This window comes from Colobus angolensis, unplaced genomic scaffold (assembly GCF_000951035.1).
Source record: "Colobus angolensis palliatus isolate OR3802 unplaced genomic scaffold, Cang.pa_1.0 Scaffold14, whole genome shotgun sequence".
NCBI classification, from domain to species: Eukaryota; Metazoa; Chordata; class Mammalia; order Primates; family Cercopithecidae; genus Colobus; species Colobus angolensis.
In genome coordinates this window covers 15,046,872-15,070,023 of record NW_012114488.1, presented here as the reverse complement: position 1 = coordinate 15,070,023, position 23,152 = coordinate 15,046,872, and the positions used below count along the sequence as shown (strand labels likewise).

The 23,152-nt window shown below is 40.1% G+C and overlaps 1 protein-coding gene across 6 annotated transcripts in view; it reads right to left on the bottom strand.

Moving 5' to 3' along the window:
• PARK2 (parkin RBR E3 ubiquitin protein ligase) overlaps positions 1–23,152 on the bottom strand; it is a 1,410,476-nt gene that overhangs the window by 191,926 nt on the left and 1,195,398 nt on the right. For 5 of the 6 annotated variants that reach the window (XM_011934975.1, XM_011934976.1, XM_011934980.1 and 2 more), the window contains 2 exons: positions 22,209–22,270; positions 5,296–5,445 (listed from right to left, as the gene is read on the bottom strand). In XM_011934975.1, coding sequence (XP_011790365.1) covers positions 5,296–5,445; positions 22,209–22,270 — 212 coding nt within the window. Of the gene's footprint in view, positions 1–1,539; positions 1,869–5,295; positions 5,446–22,208; positions 22,271–23,152 lie in introns of those variants that run through there. The other variant, XM_011934977.1, reaches the window with a different exon arrangement.

Here is a 23,152-nt window from a genome sequence, read left to right as displayed (position 1 = left end):
CTGTTAGAGGCCTTAAGAAATTCATCGCATTTCCTTAACTTATGGTTACTAATAAGATTTTTGAAATTCTATTTTCATTTAAATGTGTATTTTTCAGCAGTTGCTAAATTTTGTTTCTGGATTTCTAATTAAAAACAGAAAATTCCTCATCCAACTTGAAGCATTATTTTAATAAATTATCTCCCAGACATATAATACTCTGAGACAACACTAAATAAGATAAAGATGTTTTATTTACAGATAACTCAGTAGGTCTGATTGCCATCGCTTTCTGCATTCCCGGGTCAGTGAGTATAATGTGTTCCATATTTTGTTGCTGTTTTCCACTACTAGACATGTCAACATTTTGCATCAGAGTCATAAAAGTTTGTGAGATAGTTCTGATGACTAGCAATAAGGCCAGAAAAAAAGAATAATGCATAACGTGAATTCTTCAGGAAATCAATTAATTTTTTTATGAGCAGTAGTAAAAGTAGGATCTAGGGTTAGTAGAGTGAGGCTAGACTAGTATTTGATACCAAAATACATTCTCTGTTGTGTTCTATCTATGTAAAAATATTCTGTGCTGAGTCAAAACCGAAATCTCGGTGCTCCCAAGAGTAGCACATTTTACATATCAGAATGTACTCTTTACTTGGCCTTGTATGTAGCCTTTGATAGAGCACATCAATTCTGTAAATTCTGCAGTACTTTCAGGTTTCTAATGGACTTTTTGTGGATCCCTGAACGTAGTGTTATTTTGGTTTTCTGAATTATATACTATGTGTGCTATTAAAACACTGTATATTGTATAAGTATATAAAGGTGCTTAAATATTTTTCAAAGAGGTCTTTGTTGGGGCAAAGTAAGCAGTTCTAATACTGGGATAAATGATGATTAATATTGGAAAATAAAAGTTATAGTTTATTGATATTACTCCTAGATTATTAAGATTCACGCAATCATTTATTCTATTCATTCATTCATTCATACATTCGATGAAAGTTAAACATCAAATACATGATTTACCAAGAAGAATGAAAAGGCTTAGGACAGGAATATAAAGACAGGAAACCAGTGTAACACTGCAGCTTGAATCCTGGGAGGTGATACTTTCAAATAATTCTTTATACTGGTAATAAATTTGCTGGATCCATCCCACATTTATCAGGCCTTTCCTAGGTGGACTGACATCATCATTTAAATGGAAATCCCTGTCTTCATTTATTAGTTAAGGTACATTGCTCCTGAGGGAACAGATAAGCCTGTGACACAGTGGAGCAAAGTGTCTGGAATCTGATTTTCCAATGGACATTCCCATATGTGTGAACAAAAGACTCATAAATACTAACTATAGCACCTATTTTACAGAAGTTCAACCAAAGACACAGAAGTCTTCAGATGGAAAGGATATACAATAGAAACCACAGCTTTGTGGAAGACCACCCAGGCACACAGTGGTGGGTGAAACGACCAGAAGATTTGAATCCTCTGGAGCCTAGAGCTCAACACATGGGATGTCTAGTTCCAAAAAATTTTAAATCCCACAAATGGCAGAGAATTTGGGTTTCAACTTTTTTTACACATGATTTTTTTTTTTTTTGTAACAGCAAACATTTCTTGAATACCCACATAGTAAGAGTTGTACTTTTTCAATCTCGATAGTTGAAGGAAAAACATTAAGCACGGGTGAATTCACAGGCATCTCACAATAAATCTGTGAACCACATCGAGAATCACTGGAGTTAATGATGTCTAGGGCTTTTTGCACATCTAGAACTCTATAATTCTTCTACAGCTTTGCTACCAATGACTTTTCCTTGAATGATGTATTGAATGAGACACTCACTTCTCCCCGAGGCAGCTTATTTTGTTCTTCGTTGTCCATACTGTTAGAGCAAAGAGTAAAAGGAGATTCACCTTCTTCTAACTTTTATGTATTGGGCCTTGTTCTGCTTCTGAAATGACATAATCTAACCACAGTTTCTTCCAGACAATGGCTTTCCATTATACTCCTTAAACCCATAAAAGATGGACAGCTTACAAGGATGTACAAACCACAGCAAAACAACATGCATCAGGAAAAGGGGAAGAGAAAGAAGGAAACAAGTAAAGCCAGGAAACCAGTTTCCAAATCCATTGTATTTATGACCTCTCTATATGCTATCCAGAGCCCACAGATGTAGCTTTAGATTTTCTAGCAGTCAACTTTCAGAGGCAAACCTTATCAGTTGGTTTACCATCCTTAAAGGCAACTTTCCTCAGGACAAGCCTAAGTGTGCTTGGTACTCAGATCAGACTTGAATAGTCAGCATGGTTCCTTGTGGAAAAGTCTGTTGGGATGTCCTAAACCACAGGCATCACATTTCCTGTGTAACGATCACACTATAAACAAATGGCATCATGGCAAAGTAGTATTTAGGAAAAGCAATTATTTGAAGGCTAAAAATAGTAAGGTCTAGGTGCCCAATTTCCTGCTGTAAATCTGGCTACATCCTTGATTCTAGACTATTTGGAAGAGTATATCCAATGAATGCCACATAAGCAATCTTCCTTGAATGTTGTGTCTTTTGGGTGAGCTTTGGATAAATATTCATTAAGCTTTTGATTAAATATTAAATAAATCTGCACTTACTCTATGCCAGGAACTATTCTATGTATTTCATACTTATTATCTCATTTAGTATTCACAATAGTCTTATACAGAGTTGCTCATATATATCCTATTTTAGAGATAAGGAAACTGAGAAAGATGAAGACCACTAATAGTTTGTGAAGCCAGAGTTTGAACTTCACACATTCAACACAATCTCCTTTTTTAATCACTGTGGAATTCCTTTAGCATTCAAGTTAGGTGAATATCCTTCAGTGAAAGTTTGGGATGTGAAGACAAAGGGCAATGATGGGGTCAATTTGTCTCTGCTGAGAAGCCAAAGCAATGGAAACGGACATAAGCTTGCAAAAGAATATGGAGACTGGGGCAAAAAGGGAAGGAGGGAAAGGAAGGCATACAGTTCAGTGCATCCTTTAGAAAATCACTTTTCTGCTCTTTTTTCAGCTTCTTCAGATTGCAAACTGTGGTGGTTTAAAATATGTCCATAAATTCTTTGACCCTCTTTAAGATGGAGCCCAACTCCCTTCCCTTTGAGAGTGAGCTCGGTCCAGTATCTCACTTCTAATGAATAACGTGAGAGTGACGGGTGCAGCTTTGGAGATTTGGTTCTACAAGGCACTGTGTTTTCCTCTCCCTGTTTTCTCTTTTGGACTGCCTGCTCTGGGGGAAGCCAGCTGCCTTCATGGGGACAAACAGCCTAAGACAAGGGCCACGTGGTAAGGAACAGTGACCTTCTGACAACAGCCGGTGAGGAACTGAGGACTTTTTTTGCCAACAGTCATGTGCATGAGCCACCTTGGAAGTGGATCTTCCAGCCCCAGTTAAGCCTCTAGATAACTGCAACCCAGCTAAATGGCAAACTCAGAAGGAACCCTGAGCCAGAACTACCCAGTGAAGCCACTCACGGGTGATTCCCGACCCTCAGAACCTCTGTGAGATGATATATTTCTATTATGTTAAATTGTTAGAATTTGGAGTTGCTATGCAGTCATAGATAACTAATACACAATTCAGCAAACACACCTCCAAAACCAACACATCAAAACAAATTAAAATAAAGTAAGAATACATTACCTAGAATTGCCAAAGGACAAAGAAACCTTGAGAACATAGCTATCCTCCTTTAAGTCAAGTTTGCCTGCAAATTCCTTTGATCCAAAGATATTACAGCATTTTGATTCACTTCTAAAATAATTTGCCATGATTTGGAGCTTATATATGTATGTTATTTACTTACAATTTAGTTGTATAAAAAAGGGAACATAAAGATATTCAAGATTTTGCATTACATAAACCCTTCAACATTCTTAAAGCAAGGTCAACAACCAAATGCAAAAGATGGGCCAGCGGAATTCTCTACCTCCTAAGGAAAGTTAAAATCTTAAAATCCAGCTTTAGAGGATGGAACCACAGTAGGCAATGAGCAGGCAGAAGCACACAATTTAGCCAGTAGTTAAAAACAATTCGTTAAAAGCTCATTTTAAAAGATAACATTTGCTAGCATTCTGATCCCAGAGGTTGGCAACATGCTGAGGCCACACACAATCAGTGCAGATAATTCAGCACATGATGATGGCTAAGACTGGAGAGTGTGTCCTGATTTCCATCATCTCCAGGGAGAGTAAACATCACTTGAGTTTTCATTTGAATGCAATCACGATTATGAATCCAGAGGTATATCTTTCCACTTAGGCACCATGGCATCTCATTATTTTTCAACTTCCACTTCCTCTACTCCATTGTTCAACCCAGGGTTTTGTGAGCCCCGCTGCATCACATACAGGAAGCTTTACTAAGGGGAATGAATGCTAATTTATTTCTAGATGACTTATAGCGCTCAGCCCCAAATCAGGCCTGGCAAATATACCTCTGCTATCTGTGCTCCTTCTTGCACAAAACTCCTCATGAAGTTGCAATTTTAAAAGAAACGTTTCCCATCAAAATTCAATAGACTTTTATACGCACATACACTTTCTTACTCTTCCAGGCTGCATGAAATTTAATATCAGGATTATCATCCATTTGTCATTTTAACCTATAATTTAGTAAGCCTTTTTGTGTTTGAGTTATGCTTCTTTCCCCCTTGAGTCATCAGCTTGCAGCCATAGATTCATTCGAAAAGGCAGCCAGGTCACGTGGTTTGACCTCTTAGAACAAACATTTTCCACATCTCTTATTCTGCTTCCATGAGAGACACCGTTAGTTTTGTTCATCTCTGTTTAAAATGATTTTTATCATTTAAATAACATTTCAAGTTTGCCACATTAACCTTCATTTTATTTCTTGAAACACTTAGGCAAACAATGTCACTAAGACGTCACTGATGGAGAATTCTCTCTCCTTCACTCCTGTCTACTTAAAGGCAACTCTGAAGAAAGAATACATTTTTGCTCTGAATCAGTTGAGTGCTGGGAGAAAAGTTTAAAAGTCTGGCCTAGTGGCTCACAGCATCTTAAAGTAAATACTTCCATAAGCAACCAAAGCAGAAAATCTTAATACAACTCTTTTCCCCAAAATAAATACATACATATTCCGATCTAGAGTCCTATAAAGGAATTTAAAATCTATTTTCTTATATATAAGTTCAAAGATGTCTGAGTCCAAAGGGAAAATGAAAATAAAATAAAAATATAATCCCAGCCTATGCGCAAAAGCAAACAAGGACAGGAACACACCGCCCCAGGGGTGCGGGCAGTACTCACCCCACAGCCCAGGCCGTTGCCGCCTTCGCAGGTGACTTTCCTCTGGTCAGGCTCCGGCAGCAGCCCTGCTCCACAGCCAGGGCGGGGGCATAACACGCCCCCCATCTGCAGGACACACTCCTCTGCACCATACTGCTGGTATCGGTTGTACTGCAAAACCCAAAAAGCAGAGTGAGCTTTCAAACTGACTGTTTATTTCAGCCAAAGGGGTAGGAGCTGACAGTGTATGGGATTTCTTGCTTAACCAGTTTCAGTAAAATAATGTGTGTGTGTGTGTGTGTGTGTGTGTGTGTGTAGGGGGAGGGAGAGGGCCAGGGGGTTGATAGAGGAGGACAAATATGGTTCAATGTAGAAAAAGTCTATCAAACTCAACCGGCAAGACATATAAGTGAATTTACTCTTTGCCTTTTTGTCTTCAGAAAATAGATATCCCAAAGCTTTGTGTGTTGTAAGATTGCTTCTACCAACATATATTTCAACAATCTTATTTCACATATGTTTTAAGGAACATATTTATGTATTAAATGATGAACACTTATAATACATCACTATCAATCTTATAAAGCAAGATATATTCATCCCTCTATTTGAAATTCAACAAGGTTGTATAATTATTTTGAAAATCAGCCCAGCATTCCACTTCATAATTGTTGGCAGCCCACACAATATCAATGAGCTAGAAGAAGACTGATGTTAAAGAATCACATTTTCCCTTTATCATTACTTTTATTCTTAAAGCATGATTTCCTGTGTCCCTGACATCATTTCTTTCTGTTACTGTTTTGCTCAGTTTCCTTTAATGCTTTCTTCAGCCTGCAAATAAATTCCAAACCTCATCAGATCATTTTTAAGGTCTTCTTTGCGGCAGCCCTACATTTTTGATCTTTTTGTAATATAAACTCAGATCAAGTCAAATAGGTTTGCTCAATTATTAATCAAATAATGTAACATTTATTGAGAGCCTACCACATTCCAGACTCTACTGAGGTGCTGGGGATACAGCAGTGAATGAATAGACTTCTCCACCTTCATCCACAGCACTGTAACAGTCAATACCAGGAGGCTAGAATGTCTGTTTCCAGTGGTGCTAAGTGAGGAAGAGAATAATCAACAGGGAAGAGGGAGATTCCAAAGAAGGTGAAGATCTCAATTTTAAAGAGGTGATTAGAGAGCCTTACAAAGCAGGTGCCTTTAAGCAAATGTCTGAAGGAGATTAGAAATGCAAGTCACATGGATCCCTGGCGGAATAAGCATTCCGGACAAGCAGATAACACTGTAAGGGGGCAGAGCCCCAGTGTACTGATATGGTTGGCTGTTCAGGGTACAGCGAGGTGGGCAGTGGGGTGGAGGCAGAGTGAACAAGGAGGGAAAAAACAGAAGGTGAAATTGGAGAGTTCGGGAGGATCTAGAATGTGTAGTTCCCTGACAGCTGCTTTCAGAACCCTGGCTGTTATTCTGGAAGACACCAGAACCACTGCAGAAGTCTGAGCTGAGGTATGACATAATTTGACTAGTATTTTAAAGACATCCACCTGGCTGCTATGTTCGGCGTGCCCTCTGGAGGGCCAGGGTGTAGGCAGGAAGCAGAGAAGCCCGGAGGAGCTTATGTCAACATCTACGCAAGAGATGGCACTGGCTTGACCTGGGAAGGTAGTGCTGGAGGTAGGATCAGCGTTTGAATTCTGGGTATAAATCAAAGGGAGAAATTGCAGAATATCCAGTCAGGATGGATGCATGGTGTAAGAGAAAAAGAGGAGTCAAATAGGAGTGTAGTGTATTTCCCTGTTTCCTCAGAAGACAGGAGGCGGGTGGGGGGTGGGGACAACTGTGGAAGAAGAAAGGGGTATGTGTGTGCGTGTATGTGTATGCGTTTCTGTATGTGTGTGTGCATGTGTGTATGTGTGCGCGCGCGTATGTGTGTGTAGGGAGTTGAGGCATGAAATCATTATTTCTATTGTGCTCATGTTCAGTTTGATAAGCTATTACACAGCAATGTTAAAATTTCCAGTAGCTAATTGAATAAATAAGTGTAGTTTAGGGGAAAGCCATGGGTCCCAAATACAAATTTTGAAGTCATTAGCATGAGCCTCTGATCCATTTTCTCATTCTTCTATCCCCAGGAAAGAAGGAAAAAGATGAACTGGCCTCCTTGTAAACATGTGAATGGCATACACATAGAGCACATTTACTAGAAAAGAGGTCTAAGAGTTTGGATGGCAAATGAACTAGAATCTCTGAATTTATGGGGTAAGGCTCTCTAGACAGTGTCATAAGCTGTGCAATTATCAGAGGATACAATGACGATATTTCATCAAGTAATGAATGATGAGACAGTTTATGTAATTGAGAGATTGCGTGTGAGTAATTACTACATAGATTTCTTAGAGGCTTCACACATAAACCTTGCCTAGAGCACAGTCCCACATGCCAAGGAAGGACTTGAGGAGGCAACCTGAACGTCCCCACGTCCTGCCTGAGTCTCAGGATTACCTGCATCCTTGAAATTATTCGTAAAGCTCGACACTAGGTTAGATCTATGACACTCTGACCGTGTTATAAGGTTAGATGTGATTATCCAACCTCTGCAGGGAAGGTGAGAAAACACCAGCAAAGGAGACTGAGGAGCAGCAGCCTATGAGGCAGGTGAAAACTGCGGAGGACTCAGGTGTCCTGAAAGCCAAGGGAACACATCTCAAGGAGGCTGCCACGATGAGCTGTGGTTGGAGTTGGGTGTGTGGCTGCCATCGCGGTCTTGACAAGAATCATTTAGTGGAGTCATGGAGCCAAAAGCCTTCTGAGTGGAGTCCAGAAAGACTCGGAGGAGAGAAATTCAAAGAAGTGAGAATGAACACTTTTTTAAAGGAGTTTGCCTGAAAAAGGGAGCAGAGATGGGGGTGGCCATTGGATAGGACTCTGGGGTTGTAAAGGATTTTTGAAAATGGAGAAATAATGATATGATACTATGCTGAAGGCAGGACTGAGACGAGAAGCACAGATGGACAGTTTAGGACAGAGAAAGAGCTCTGCGCTTGAGTAGGTTGGAGGAGGGGATCTAAAGGATGTGTGGAGGGTTGGCCTTCAGAGGGAAGGCAGACATCCTTAGGAAAAGGAGGCCCGGCTGAGTGCTTAGGACCAGGTGCAGAAAGGCGGAGGGGGTACTGGGATTTGAGGAAGAACGGTATGAGTGATGAAGAAAGGGGAGGGCGGAGGCAGTTGGTATCACTGCTGGGCAGCACCCAGGCCCCCTGAGGTCAGAGATGATGAATTTAAAGGAAAACTCATGAGCAGAGTCTTCTGTTTCTCTGCACAAACACTGAGATGCAAAGGCAAAGTAGAAAGAATGCTGGATTTAAGTTTGGTTGGAGTTTTGCCGGAATTGTAAAAGGAAGCAGGACATCTCTCAGTCACCTCCCGCATATGACTGTGAATGATGTCACGGTGATCCACCAAGCCCCTCTCCCTCAGCTCTATTCACCTTCCACATATGACTGTGAATGATCTCAGTTTCCGCCAAGCCCCTCCCTCATCTCTACACCACTGAACTGCTCAACCTACTTTTTTGTCTTGACCTGTCCAAATCCTTCCACATTGAAAAACAAACAAAAAAACCCCCCAAAACCCCCTACACTTTTAATTGTAAATATCACATAGAATAAGCTTAATGAATTATAAAGTGACCAACTTTTTAAACACTATCCAGGCCAAGACACAGAACTTTACCTGGGCCTCCTAAAGCCCTCCTTGTATCTATTCTCATCGTAACACTTCACTCCTTCCTAAAAGACACCATGGTGTCTTTGTTTTGTTTTGTTTTCTTTTTTTTGAGTTGGAGTCTTGCTCTGTCACCCAGGCTGGAGTGCAGTGGTGCAATCTCAGCTCACTGCAACTTCTGTCTCTTGGGTTCAAGTGATTCTCCTGCCCCAGCCTCCCGATAGCTGGGACTACAGGCGCCTGCCACCACGCCTGGCTAATTTTTGTATTTTTGGTAGAGACGGGTTTTCACCATGTTGCCCAGGATGGTCTCGATCTCCTGACCTTGTGATCTGCCCACCTCAGCCTCCCAAAGTTATAATCAACTTTCTTGTTTTTCTTTATCACTCAAGGTTCATTTCTAACACTACAGTTCATTTTGTCTGTTTTAAAGATGTGTTGTTTAGTCCATCATCCTCCACCATCTTTTCTCCTTGCAATTTATTTGTTGAAGAAAGCAGGACATGTAACCTATAGAGTTTCCCAGTCTTCATTTTGCTGATTGTATCCAGTGTTGCAGTTTATAATGCACCTTGATAATTCGTTTCCTATGATTTGATAATTGGTCTATAGGCTTCATTTAATTCAGCTTCTTTCCTTCCTTATTTCCTCTCTGCCTACCCCCTCTCTTTTCCTCCTTTTTTCCTTTCTCCTTCACTCTCTTCCCTTCCTCCTTTTTCCCCCTCCCTCTATCCCTCTGTCCTCCTCTTTCTCCTCTTCCTTCTTCTTTCTCTCTGTAATATTACTTCATAGATGGTGTTTTGCACTTCTATCAGGAAGATTATAAGGTCTTTCTCTCTTTTCAAAATGTTTAGCAGTCATTAACATTCAGTAACTAGATTAATTTATTGGGATTGAAAAATGATATTTTAATTCAAACATTCCTTCATTTATTAGTTAGAATACTTCTACTTTTGGTTACCTGGTGGTATTGTTTGAATAGGAAAGGCAAGCTAAAATATTTGATTCTTCTTTTTCAATGAACATTTATAAACTCATAAACTTACACATATTATGTGTTAACTGTGTTTTAATCTAATGCAGTGATTTCCTTCTTGAAGCACAACTATCTCATCCCTGGCCAATGGTAATCCTATCAAGTTGACTTTCCATAACATGAACCTGACACCACTTAATACCTTCTTCACTATCTGCTATGGAAAATTACTCAGGTTCATCTTATACATTTCCTGCCCCAGACCAGGAATTGCCAGCTTTTAAAAGAAGCACAGCTTCTTAAAAATTTCAAGACCATAAATTGGGTGCTAGGCATGTTCAGTGGTCCTAAGTTAGTCATTATTTCTAAGTCCTCTCAGTTCTTACTTTGAAGGAGAGGTATCTCAGAACTACAAGGTTTTTACTTAACATTTTCTATTTTACATCTGTTTCTCCCTTTCTTCCACACTGGTTCTCAAGAACACAGAAGATGACATAATTACAATATTCCATAATTGCTCATTTGCTTTTTCTCACATTACACAATTTCAGAATAACAAAACCATCACTGTGCCCACGATTTCTAAAAACTTCAAATATGTTTTCATATGCTCTACTCATTCTCCCACAAAATCTTTAAAATAATTGTAATGTATCCACACTGCTAACACATGTGGCCACTTCAAACTACGCCCTCTTTCTCTTAGCCTTCATGTTTTCTTACTTCTACACACACACACACACACACACACACACACACACACACACATACACACACACACATATGCAGGCACAACCATCAGTCTTTATGTTGATGGTTGATGTTTCCCCAGTAATTTTGATTGCTTGAATCTTGTTCTCTAGTAAATTCCTCAAGAACAGTTCCTGGGAAATATATTCACTGAGTTCTTCCATAGTAACAGTTTATTTAGGGCTTTTATTCTTGATAATGAGTTTGGCTGAATAAAAAATCTTTACATTACACATAGAAGGAATATATGGAATTACAGTTTCTTACATTGTACATATAAGGAATATACAATCCTGATATATTATACATACAGTGATTGTATATATGTATATGTGTATATGTATATATGTATATGTGTATATATATTCTTGTATATATATTTCCCCCTTGAGTATCTGAAATCTCTTACTTCATGTTCTTTTGGCATAAAGTATTATGGATAAGCCTGAAAACACTGTTTCTTTTTTCCCCTTTGTAAATTAATTGCCCTCTTTTGCCTAGATGCCCAAGGAATTTTTGTCATTTCTTTAGAATCCAGGAATTTTATTAGAATGTATCTTGGTGCTGGTCATTTTTGCATCAATTTTCACAAGCATACTGTGTCAGGAAAGTTGTACTGAGTTTAGTTTTTAGTATTCACTTTGTTCTGTTGCTTTGATATTTTTCTTATGTCATTCCTAGTACACATATATTGGATCTTCTTTACCTCACTTCTAATTCTAACAGCTTATCTCAAATCCCTTTTTAATTTTCTTGTTTGTGTTTTTTAGAATTTTCTTAATTTTTCATTTTCTATTTCTTTTCAGACAATATCTATTATATGTATTTACGTAATTTCCTAATAACTTGGTTCACCTTGAAAAGGTTATTTTGGCTTTTCTCTGATTTGGGGCATTCTTCCACTGTTCATAAGGATGCTATTTTGTTCTTCATTTACTGCATCATTTTAATAACCTTGTATGGGACTGAACCTTGCTTCTTTTCTGTTAGAGTTTTACCTTGTTCCTTTGCTGTTGCTCAGTTTTACAAGATATTAGTTCTCCTGCAATTTTACAAAGAGGTAGAATTCAGAAAAGCTGTAGACTTTTCTCTTCTGGTGTTTTTGGCAGTGTTCAAAAATATGGGGGCTTCCTTTCTGCAATCTTACAACTCTGTTATCCCATTTTTAACTAGACTTTCTGTTTCCTTTTTTTCTTTTCTATTCTGAGCAAATTTCTCCTCAGTGTGGGGCTTTGTCCTGAGGGGGCCTTTGGCTGGGTAAATCTGGTGACTGCATGAGACCTAAAGTGCTCCAAGCCCTTTAAACCCTTATTATAGACTTTTGCACTCATTCCTCTATCCTTTTGTGCATCCACACGCCCTGAGTTTGGCATAGTATCTTGTCAATAGTTTGTAGACAGTAAATAATTATAAATTAATAATATCTAACCCCATTTAGTGATAATTAATTAAAGAATTCTAATAAGATAATCAATAGCAATGGAAATTAATAACAGTAACTCAAGATTATGTTACCTACATAATTATTTTAAATAAGTTGCTCTTAAGTAATTGATCATTTTCTCATTTGAGAACAAATCACCTAGTCTATTTAATTTAGTTAGGTAACTTTATTATTATGACAATAGCTTTTATCTAGGAAGAAGTTAATCTATGGAGAAAGTCCAATAACAATTTAGAAATTCTTGTTGACTACATTCATAGTGGTCTCAAATGTTGATGGAATTTTAAAAATTATGTCCCCCTTTCCATTCATTAGCTAGGGAATTTATTAAAAATTATTTTATTTATTCTGTTTATGATAAACTCAAGAGCATTTGAGCATATAATTCCTTTTTCAAAGGAAGACAAATATTTTAACACATATGCCTGGGAATTTCTGTTGATTAAAAAGTACACAAAATACCTGAAATATGCCTACTGAAAATATTACTTTTCAAAATTAACATTGTGACATTTATAAGAAAACACTGACCTAGAAAAAAGAATGTGCTAGTATTTGTAGAAAGCTTAATATACTAAGGAAATAATTTAGTCATGTAATTATATATCATTAGCTAAGATCCTTACTTAGTTCTACCTTCAAGATACAATCCACAGTTTCCATAGATCCTTTTAACCATTTACTGGGACGAGGTTGAAAGTACATTTAATGGAGAGTCGTGATAAACTAGCACTAAGTAACACAGAATACTGTACCTCAGTATAAAATATGTGTGATAATGGTAAAGGAACTAATAAATCTACCCCAAGTGGTGGAAAGGAATAAACACTGTTCCTTTGATATTCCTGTATTAGTTCCAAGGGCTTTTTAACTTATCAATATAGAATCGCATTCTGTAAACAGTCTAACTTGGAGGAATGTGATTAATTTATAATGTGAACTGGGTTTATATAGAGTCCACCCTCAACTGAGCTCAAAAGTGGAAATTATCTAAAAAATCACTCATGCATGTTTTGTCTATGGAATGCACAGTGAGCGTCTGTGTGTGTGTAGATATGCTAATATTTACATGTCAAACTATATTGAGTTTTAAGTTATTATTAAAAATAGTTTGCAAAATTCTAGATATGCTTTCATAAAGTGAATAATCTACAGACAACTAAAATAATTTTGAACTGATTGTACAATATTTGTGAAAATATTTGAAAATAAATGTAAATATTCACAAAGAATACTACTCTGAACCCAAGGAAAACAATAAATGTTTTTCTCCTGTATTTTATCAGATTATAGCAAAAAATACATTTCATTAGTATGCGTTTTGTAGGTAGAATCTTGACTCAGTGCTATACTTTCTATTTTATTTCTTTGGGGAGGAAATTATTCACTCTTTATGTGTATGCTCATGGATTCTCTTAAGAACAAAAACTATTCATTTTAAAGCATAAAATTCATAGAAGTTTCAATAAACTCATGTTTTAAGAATTTCAATAAAGGGTCATGGGAGAGTATAATGAAATAGATATTGTATTTTGTTGGTTTGCAGGCATTTAGGATACCTGCATTTGGGTAGAAGAGTGTTCTATAATGAAGGAATGGTTGCAAGTTCAAGCCCCAGAAGGACCAGTGAACTTCCCCTTTCTTGCTGACTGTTGGCTGCATGGCTACATTAAAGGCACATGGATGGTCACCTGAGAAGTGTGGCTATGGGGGAACCAAGCGTAAACATCCCCCACCACTGAAACACCATCCAAAAGGCCTCTCCTCTGTAGGAGGGGACAGGCTGCTTCACTAGGATGCTCAATTTGCATGCTTTCATAGAAAAAGAAAAAAAGAAAATCTAATCTTAAAATCTGCAAGAAATGTGAAGTACAGGGATCCTAGGTAAAACTCAAGCCTGAGAGAAATGGCAAATGTTCTGTCAAAATGAGTCAATGCTTGCCAGCCATCCAGGAGCTGTGTGGCCCCCTTTGAGGTCCTCCAAGCTAAGGAGGTTGATTTTGTGCTGTCACGGTGTTTCCCAGAGTATCCTTTTGGGGGCACTCAGGTACAGCTCTTGGGTCTCCTTTCCTTCCCCACACCACTCCATAAATTCTAGCTTTTGTTACATCTCAGCCAAAAGCACTTCTGGGACTCCCTCCACGGGCTTTTCCCTCAGTCCCTCCTAGAGCAGAGGGGTCCTGATCAGGCTTCTGTTCACTGAGCTACTGCTGTGTACCAAACCACAGCACCGACAATTTGCTGCTCGGTAAGTTCTCTGTCCACTCTGTGAAGTGATGGATGTGGCCTTGGACGTCACAAAGAAGTGCCATCTTTTGCTGACATCCACACAGGCAGAAAACACACAGTGCTGCATTAGAACTAAGGCTGAAACTTTCAAGACTACGCTTTCCACAATACCCAGCTGCCTCTTTCTCTTATTCCCTTTTATTAAAAAAAATTCAGTCAGGCGCAGTGACTCATGCCTGTAATCCCAGTATTTTGGGAGGCTGAGGTGGGAGGATTGTTTGAGACCAGGAGTTTGAGGCCAGCCTAGGCAACATAGCAAGATCCCATTTCTACAAAAAATTAAAAAAAAAAAAATACCTGGGCACGGTGGCATGTACCTGTAGTCCCAGCTACTCAGGAGGCTGCCCATCATTCTTATCACCCAAACTCTCAGTCCCATATGGGTCCATATGTTTCCTAGTATCAGCCAATTTCCATGCTTCCCTCTCTCCTAAGCCCTTTTTCTGTGTCCCCTGAAATTCCTGTTCATGATAAACTAACTCCCCTGTATAATCAGCCTTTTGAAAGGTTTCCCTGTCCACATTGACTTAACTGAAACTGATCTGTCTCCCTTGCAACCTTTTCAAGTGAAGACTGCTTTTCATTTCATGTTCGTATCCTTCAAGGCCAGAGGTGACGCTGGTTGTTCCCTGGCTCCTTAACAACACCCCTAAATGCTTGGGTTCCTCTCCCTTGCAAAACCCACCACTCCTTTGAGACCCATGCTTCACCCTCACCTCCTCACTGCTGCCCCCTGATCTCCGGATGCAGCCCCTCATTCTTGGGAGACTGCAGCTTCAGGCTGTTCTCACCTTTTCTCCAATTCTTGTCATTATTCTGGGGACTTGCACTCCTGTATGAATAAGCCACCATCAATCTATTCTTTCTGTTTTACCTTCTCATTCTGCTGACCTTTTTTCATCCTTCTATTCTCAGGATCCATCCCCAGGCCCTGTCATCCTGAGAAATTGTACCACCTCTGAAATCCCAATTCCAAATATGTCTCTTTCCAATGATCACCTCTTATCTTTCTAAATCTCTTGCTAAAGTATGAACATTGTTTAAATTCTTCAACTTCATCAAGACTTCTAATTAAATGGCCCCACATTTCCTCTCCAGTATGGGCCTCTCCAAGCCCACCTTCCTTCCTGGTCTGACAGCTTCTGTCATCCACCACCAGAAGCATTGCTTGGAAAACACAGATCTCCATGGTCCTTTTCATCTGAAGGCAAAATCCCAAGTCTGGAAAATGTCACCTCCACCTTCCCTGGGGGTGCACCCCTGCAGCTGAACACAATGGCACGATGGCTTTCTCTTAAATAACTGACCACAAACTTCAAATGGGCATTTACAACTTCCTCAAGATTGTATTATGTTTCTCTAGTGACATGTTTTCTCTTCTTTCTTCCCCTCAACCCTCCAAAAAAAGGGGGTGCAATAAAAAAGATGAAATGAGGATAGTTACAAAAGATAGGAGACAGAAGTTTTTAAATAGCAAGGGTAAGAAATATTTTTATAAATGTTGGCAATAGTTATGATAATTAGTAGAATTAAGATAAGAAGTGAAATAGTTATAGAAGAGAATGAATTTATTACTTTTATTTGGAGTTGCACCAATTTTTTGGTTCCTAAGACCAACGTAGGTAGGGCCTACCTCTCTCCAGCCGTCCATACTTTATATTTCATTGAGGAGAGAGGAATCATGGCTGATGTCCTGACATGTTCAACAGATGTTTCCTAAGCATATTCTAAGTGTCAAGTACTCTTCTATGTGGAAGACACAGCAGTGAAAACTGACATCTGCCTTCATGGTGTCATCATATTCCATCTCTCCTCTTCGCATCCCTGCAACTACGAACACACCTGCACCTGCACTCACCCTCTCCAGCCCTGCTCACAACACAAAAAGTGACCTTCCTCCTGTTAGGGGCCGATTCCTCCCTCTGTGCTGGATCTGAGCCCTTCTTGCCTTCCAAAGTACTTCCCTTCTTCAGTTCTCGGATCTCTCTCTCAAATCACCAGGTAATTCATCTCTATGGAATCCTTCCTGTGAGTGTAAAACAAGTTCTGGCCCTTCAGTCTTTAAAGAACGGTCTTGTGGTTGCTGTATTTATCTCTCTTCATAGCAAACCCTCTAGAAGGAATTATCCTTCCATTCTATTCACCCTTCATCCCATAAAACTCTGGCTCCTGTCTTTATGCATGCCCCAAAACTGCTCATTATGGTCATTTGTGATTTTTGCCACGGTGCCACAGGTGAAGGATGCTCCCTGGCTTCATCTTCTGCAACCGCTCAGTAGCATTCAACACAAATCACCATTCCTCCTCTGGAAGGCCCGCCTTCTTGGCTTCCCCAACACCATAAATCGCCATTCTCCTCTGGAGGACCCACCTTCTCGGCTTCTTCAACACCACAATCGCCATTCCTCCTCCGGAAGACCCGCCTTCTCACCTTCTCGGTTTCCTCAATACCATATGGCCCTGGATTGTCTTCTACTTTCCTTGAGGTTCCTTCTTGGTCTCCTTTGCTGTTGCTACTCTTTACCCAATTTCCAAACGCTGGTGTTCCTTAGGGTTCATCCAATCATGGTCCCTCCTTTCTTGGCTTCTTCTGAGAATCCCCATGGATGTAAAATATCCTCCACACGCTGGTAATTCCAAAGTTATCTCTCCATCTTGGGCCTCAGGTCTTGCTCTCCTCCAAGCTCCCACTCACACATCCAAGTCCTGACTTATCTCCTCCTCCATGATTCAGGCATAGCAAATGTGTTCAGAATTGAAGCTCACATCCCAAGCCTCTGATCTCACCTGCCCCATTTTGCTCATCTTTGTCGAATAGAACTTTCAAACTCCTTCCTTTCCCTGACCTACAGCCAGTCAGTCACCAAGTCCTTGATTTCTCCCTCTCAAGATTCACTTCTTTTTGTCTCCATTGCCAACTGTCTTAATCCAGAGCCTCTCCATATTGCAACAAGACTGACATACCCAAAATGTAATTTGGATAATGATAGCCCCTTGCTTAAACCTTCAAGGATTTCCCACTGAACTCACAACGAAACCCACATGCTTAACCCTTGCATCCATGGTCCAGGTGGCCTTCATCTTTTGGCACTGTCCCTCCTGCTTGGTGTTTTCCAGCCACCTTGGTTGAATTTAGTGTCTTGAATAAAGCAAGCTCTTCACCTCCTTGGGGGCACTGGATATGTGCTGTCCTCCACTTGGGATGCTCTTCTGCCCACTCCCGTAATGCTAGCTCCTTCAATAGCTGGTGTCCCCTCAACACTTAGTCTCAGGGCTTCTCAATCACCCCTCATCTAAAGTAGGTGACATCCCTATTTGTTTCTATCCTAGCATCTATTATGATCAGTAACTGTGACTTCCTCATTTACTATTTTATCCGACACTAGCACAATACTAGTACAAGAAGGTATTCAATACATTTTTGTTGAATGAGTAAAGGTTATTTCCATAAAATTTTGGTGATTAAACTTAAGGTGGAGGAAGCTGGTATAAATGGAGGTACTTCTCAAATGCAATTGGTCCAAAGGCCCTGCAAACCTTATGCACTCCAGACATCACACCTGATTTCTGTAGGGCTCACCTAGAACTGCAGAGTGACTTTAGTTTCCTAGAACGTGATAATGTCTTTGCCAAAGAATATGGACTAGGGGAAGGAGTGTTGAAAGGTGCTATATGAGTATGAATTGTGAACACAAATCAGAGAAGGGGCTAAGAAGCTAATATAAATGTATTATTTTAAGGAGTTTATTTTTATTTTGGGAAGGCAATGATATATAGTGTTTAATTTTTAATCCAAATCTAAAAAATCAAGATACCTACTAAAGATCAATGAAAACAGAAAGGAACCACATACAAAGAAATTAGAGGGCTGCTGTGGGTCTCTGCCATCCGGTAATGAATTAGTAATTAACCAGCATCTTTGTAGGTTTTATCAACTCATTTTCTAAGTGAGTATTACACTTATTTTACTGTCTATTTTGTTGCTACTCTGGAAAGCTGATTGTAAACAGCATTTAAAATCAGAGAAGCTTTAGTATAGCACTTAATATTTGCAACTTACTTGGCATCCTATTTATTTACAAATATTCTAAGAGATGACTGAGCTTCACTCTCCCTTGTCTACGAAAGCTAAGTTAGAGAGACAAAAATGATTTATCCAAGGATGCTTGTAACAGACATTAATATAAACATTTTATTTTATCAAGTGATATCAGTTGCCTCAAGCATCCAGTGAGATCCCAAGAGTTTCACCAGCTCCTGGAGCAGCTGCCCCCACCATTAGCAGGAATGCTGGGGACAAGAGCTCTCTGTTTCCTCTCGGGAGCTTCATTGCCACCATCTGCCTAGAGGCCAGTAGGTCTTGTCATGAATAATCAGAATATAAATGTTCCTGACTGAGATGCCCTGTTCATGTCAGTCACCAAAGAATGTCTGACTCCTGTGCCATCTCTCCAGGCTGAGCCCCAAGCTCCACATCCACTCTGTGTATCCTTTTTCCTACCACATATTCCAGCTGCACCAAACCCTGAGACCCTTCCCCCATGCTTGGGGGACTCACGGACAATCAGCAGTAACTGCCCTGTAACTGCAATCTGCTTTCTCAATGTTTTTCTTACATTCTTCCCTAACTGAAACAGGCTCATACCCGAGGACACTACTTCGCCTGCAGCACCCTCAAATGTTTTTGTGACAGCACTCCCAGTACCACAAAGCATTGCTCTACAGTGTTGTAAGGAAAACATTTTCTCTTTCTCCTTCTAAAGCCCTCCAACTTTCCATTTCAACCCATCAGCCTACACCATGCACTATTTCCCCTTCTGCAGTCCCATTGACATCCACTTTTCTCTCTCTCTCATTTCTCAAATCTTCAGTTTGCAATTCTGGAAGATCTCAGCAGGCATATGGGTGGTACTCCCAACTCTCCAACTTCCCAATTCCATGACCTCAACTTCTCTCGTCACCTTGTCCTCCATCTGAAATCAGACACACAGCCTCCCTAGGCATCCTCTGACCTCGTCGGTGCTGACTATGCGGCTCCTCCACAACCTCAATGTGAAGTCTTTCATCCTTTGGCCGATGCCTGTTTGTCCAGTTCAACCCTTCTAGTACTCAAATCCCGAAAATTCTTCGAGCCACTGGCGTCTGTAACCAACTTTCCCTGTCCTCTCTCTCATCTGGCTTCTCTGCTTGCCCAGCTGAAATTTCATGGTCAGTCATGATCACTCCCTTAGATTCACCCTCAGCTTACTCTGTTGTTGTAACACTGTAAAATGAGATCCACCCTCAGCTTCTACGCCTCCCTCTTGTTTTTGTTACATTTCGATGGCAAAACTTCAATGCCGGTGCCTTTTTTGTGTCTGTGCCTACACAGATGAGTGTGTCAGAAAAACACCTGGGGGATTGACCTCACTCCAAATTCAACCATTTTGCAAGTTTATTCCCTCCGCACCCTCCTAAATGACAATTTCATTATCCTCTCCTGACATGGTTTTGCTGTGTCCCCACCCAAATTCTCATCTCAAATTGTAACCCCCATAATCCCCAAGTGTCAAGGGCGGGACCAAGGGTGGAAGTGATTGGATCACAGGGGTGATTCCCCCATGATGTTCTCGTGATAGTGAATGAGTCCTCATGAGATCTGATGGTTGTAACAATTGACTGGCATTTCTCCTGCTTGCACTTTTCCCTCCTGCAGCCTTGTGAAGAAGGTACCTTGCTTCCCCTTTGCCTTCCACCATGATTGTGAGTTTCCTGAGGCCTCCCCAGTCATGTGGAACTGTGAGTCAATTAAACCTCTTTCTTTGTAAGTTGCCCAGTCTCGGGTATTTACTTATAGCAATGTGAGACCAGACTAATACATCTCCTTTCCCTGTAAAACTCTTCCCCCATCTTTACTCTCAGCTGATGACCTAGCTTCCTGTTTCACCAAGAAAAGGGAAACAACCAGGAGAGCTCTTACGGAAGGTTTACCATCAAATCCAATGCTCATATGTCTGTGCTTGCATATTCTGCACACCCTACTGTTACCAGGTGGAACTGGCCACTCTTTTGTCCAAGCCCATGCCAACATCTTACATCTGAGGAGATGATTACTGTTGGCTTCTTTCCTTACTAATTACCCATTGACTCTAAAACAAAAATGGAAACAATCTGCAAACATTGGTACAAGTTCGAAGAGAAGGCTCCATTATCTGAGCAGAAATGTCAGGGTAACAACCAGTGATTCTTGCTTTAAGAAGTCTTAGGCTTTTACTGGAAAATGGCTGTGATATCCAGCTGTCTTCATAAGTAGTTATGTTTGGGAGAGTCAGTTATCAACTTTTACCTGCAATATGCGATAAACTGATTTCGCTTGTATTTGAATACACATTTATGCCTGCTATTCTGGAAACTCACAATATAAAAAAATGAAGGGGGTGTACTGTAATTCTCTAACTCCAGGATGTGGAAGTGATTCCAGTTTCTTATCCTCTCCTGACTAATTCTTTTGTTTTTATTCTTATATTGGAAATGGGCAGTTTTACTTTGCCACATATATACAGCAATCAAAAACACACAAACTAAAAACTCATTGATGAAAGTGAGCTGCCACATCTCTATTTGCATATTTCCTGGTCAAAGTTGGCAGAGACAATCTTTAGGAGTAAAAATAAATAACACTGGTCTGGGCACGGTGGCTCACGCCTGTAATCCCAGCACTTTGGGAGGCTGAGGCAGGCGAATCATGAGGTCAGGAGACTGAGACCATCCTGGCTAACATGGTGAAACCTCGTCTCTACTAAAAATACAAAAAATTAGCCAGGTGTGGTGGCAGGTGCCTGTAGTCCCAACTACTCAGGAGGCTGAGGCAAGAGAATGGCCTGAACCTGGGAGGCGGAGCTTGCAGTGAGCTAAGATCGTGCAACTGCACTCCAGCCTGGATGACAGAGCAGGACTCTGTCTCAAAAAATCAATCAATCAATCAATCAGTCAATCAATCAAATAAAACAAATAACACTGGAAATTAGGTCAACCAACCTTTTGCCAACTCTTCAGTGTATTTTAAGGATAACTTGACACCTAGATTTAACATACTAAATACAGAGTTTGTAGTTCCATATAGGGATCAAGAAATGTATTTTTAAGCAGTCCAAACTATATATGTGTGTACATATATATAATATTTAGCACCCTGAATTATTTACTTAGCATATCTATTTAAATTATGACATGCCTCACTGAGCACAACACAGCATTTAAATAATCCACTTTCAATGGCCACCCTTTGTATAGATGTCACACATTCATACCCGTGTACAAACAGGCTGCCATGAAACACAGATAACAAACACACAATACAAAAACCTGGTTAAAAAAAAAAAAAGAAAAGAAAGAAAGAAAAAAGCTCACACATTCACCCACAGACAGCAACTCAGGAATGTCTGTGACCATCAATCCCTCAGGCATAATTCATCTCTGCATGTATTTGTTTGCTCGTCTGCCACGATGCAGTGCCTGCTTCCTGCTGGAGTCTTGAGATGAAACACACTGGCAGATAGCAGATGTAGCAATTAATAACCTGTCAGGTCTGATGGATAGAAGAGGAAAAAAGCGTCCTCACACATATCTCCACCATGGTTTTCTTCCCCATTTCAGGGCGCCCAGGGTCAGGAGACATACTCGGCCTCCCTGGGGAGCCCAAACTGTCTCATTAGCGTCTATCTTTCATGGCAGTCTGATGCAGCCTTTGAGATGCTCACTCACCTGCTCTTCTCCCAGAATCCTGAAGTGATGGAGCTCTTTAATCAAGGAGTTGGGACAGCCAGCTGTTGGAAAGAAGAATTAATCACAAAAATGTCATTTTCACTCTGTGTGGTTATATGTTCTTACATACAGTTATGACTCTCAACCGCCAGTGTTGCCTTTTGGGAGGACACAGATGTGTACCTGAAAAACACACATCTAACCAACCACAAAAAAAGCCAAACCCTCAAAAGAGCTACGGCCACTGCCTGGCCTCCAACCACACCTCTTTAGAAAACAGTTGCATGTGACTCTAGCCAGGCCTTCTCTCCCCTCTGATTGTGATCTGGCCTTAGGATATCATGCCACTGTGGTTCTTAGAAACGTGTCCAGCATGTCACTGGTTACTCATATACAGCTAGGATTCCGTGGGGCCAGAGTGGAGGAGTTGGTAACCACAGGCTCTGACTTATTCATCATGTCCTGTTTGCTCACCCTTAAGGCCAGGAGTCTGCTCATGGAGAGGTAAGAGCAAAGATAGGGTAGCAGGACATCCATTCTTTGGGGGGCTCAGCTGGGGGTTAGTACCTTTCCTGGTTTTGTCAAGAGGCTTTGTGAAGACCTATTAGATCCTGTGTTTAAGTCTGGAAAGGCCATCTTACAGAAGGACCAAGAGACAAGGACCAAGAGAGAAGGCCCCAGCAGTTCTGGTGCCCATCACTTTCTCGTTCCACCCAATCAATCCAAGCCCCTTCAAACTTTCACATTTTCCTTTTTCAGTTGTAAAAGGAAGTAAGTAAATAGGTTAAATAAATAAATAAATATATATGTATATGTGTGCATTTGTGTATATATATACACACATATATACACACACACACATATATACACGGAATTAAAATACATGTATAAAATATATATAATTATATTTAATGTATAGCTATGAATTATATATTTTAACATAA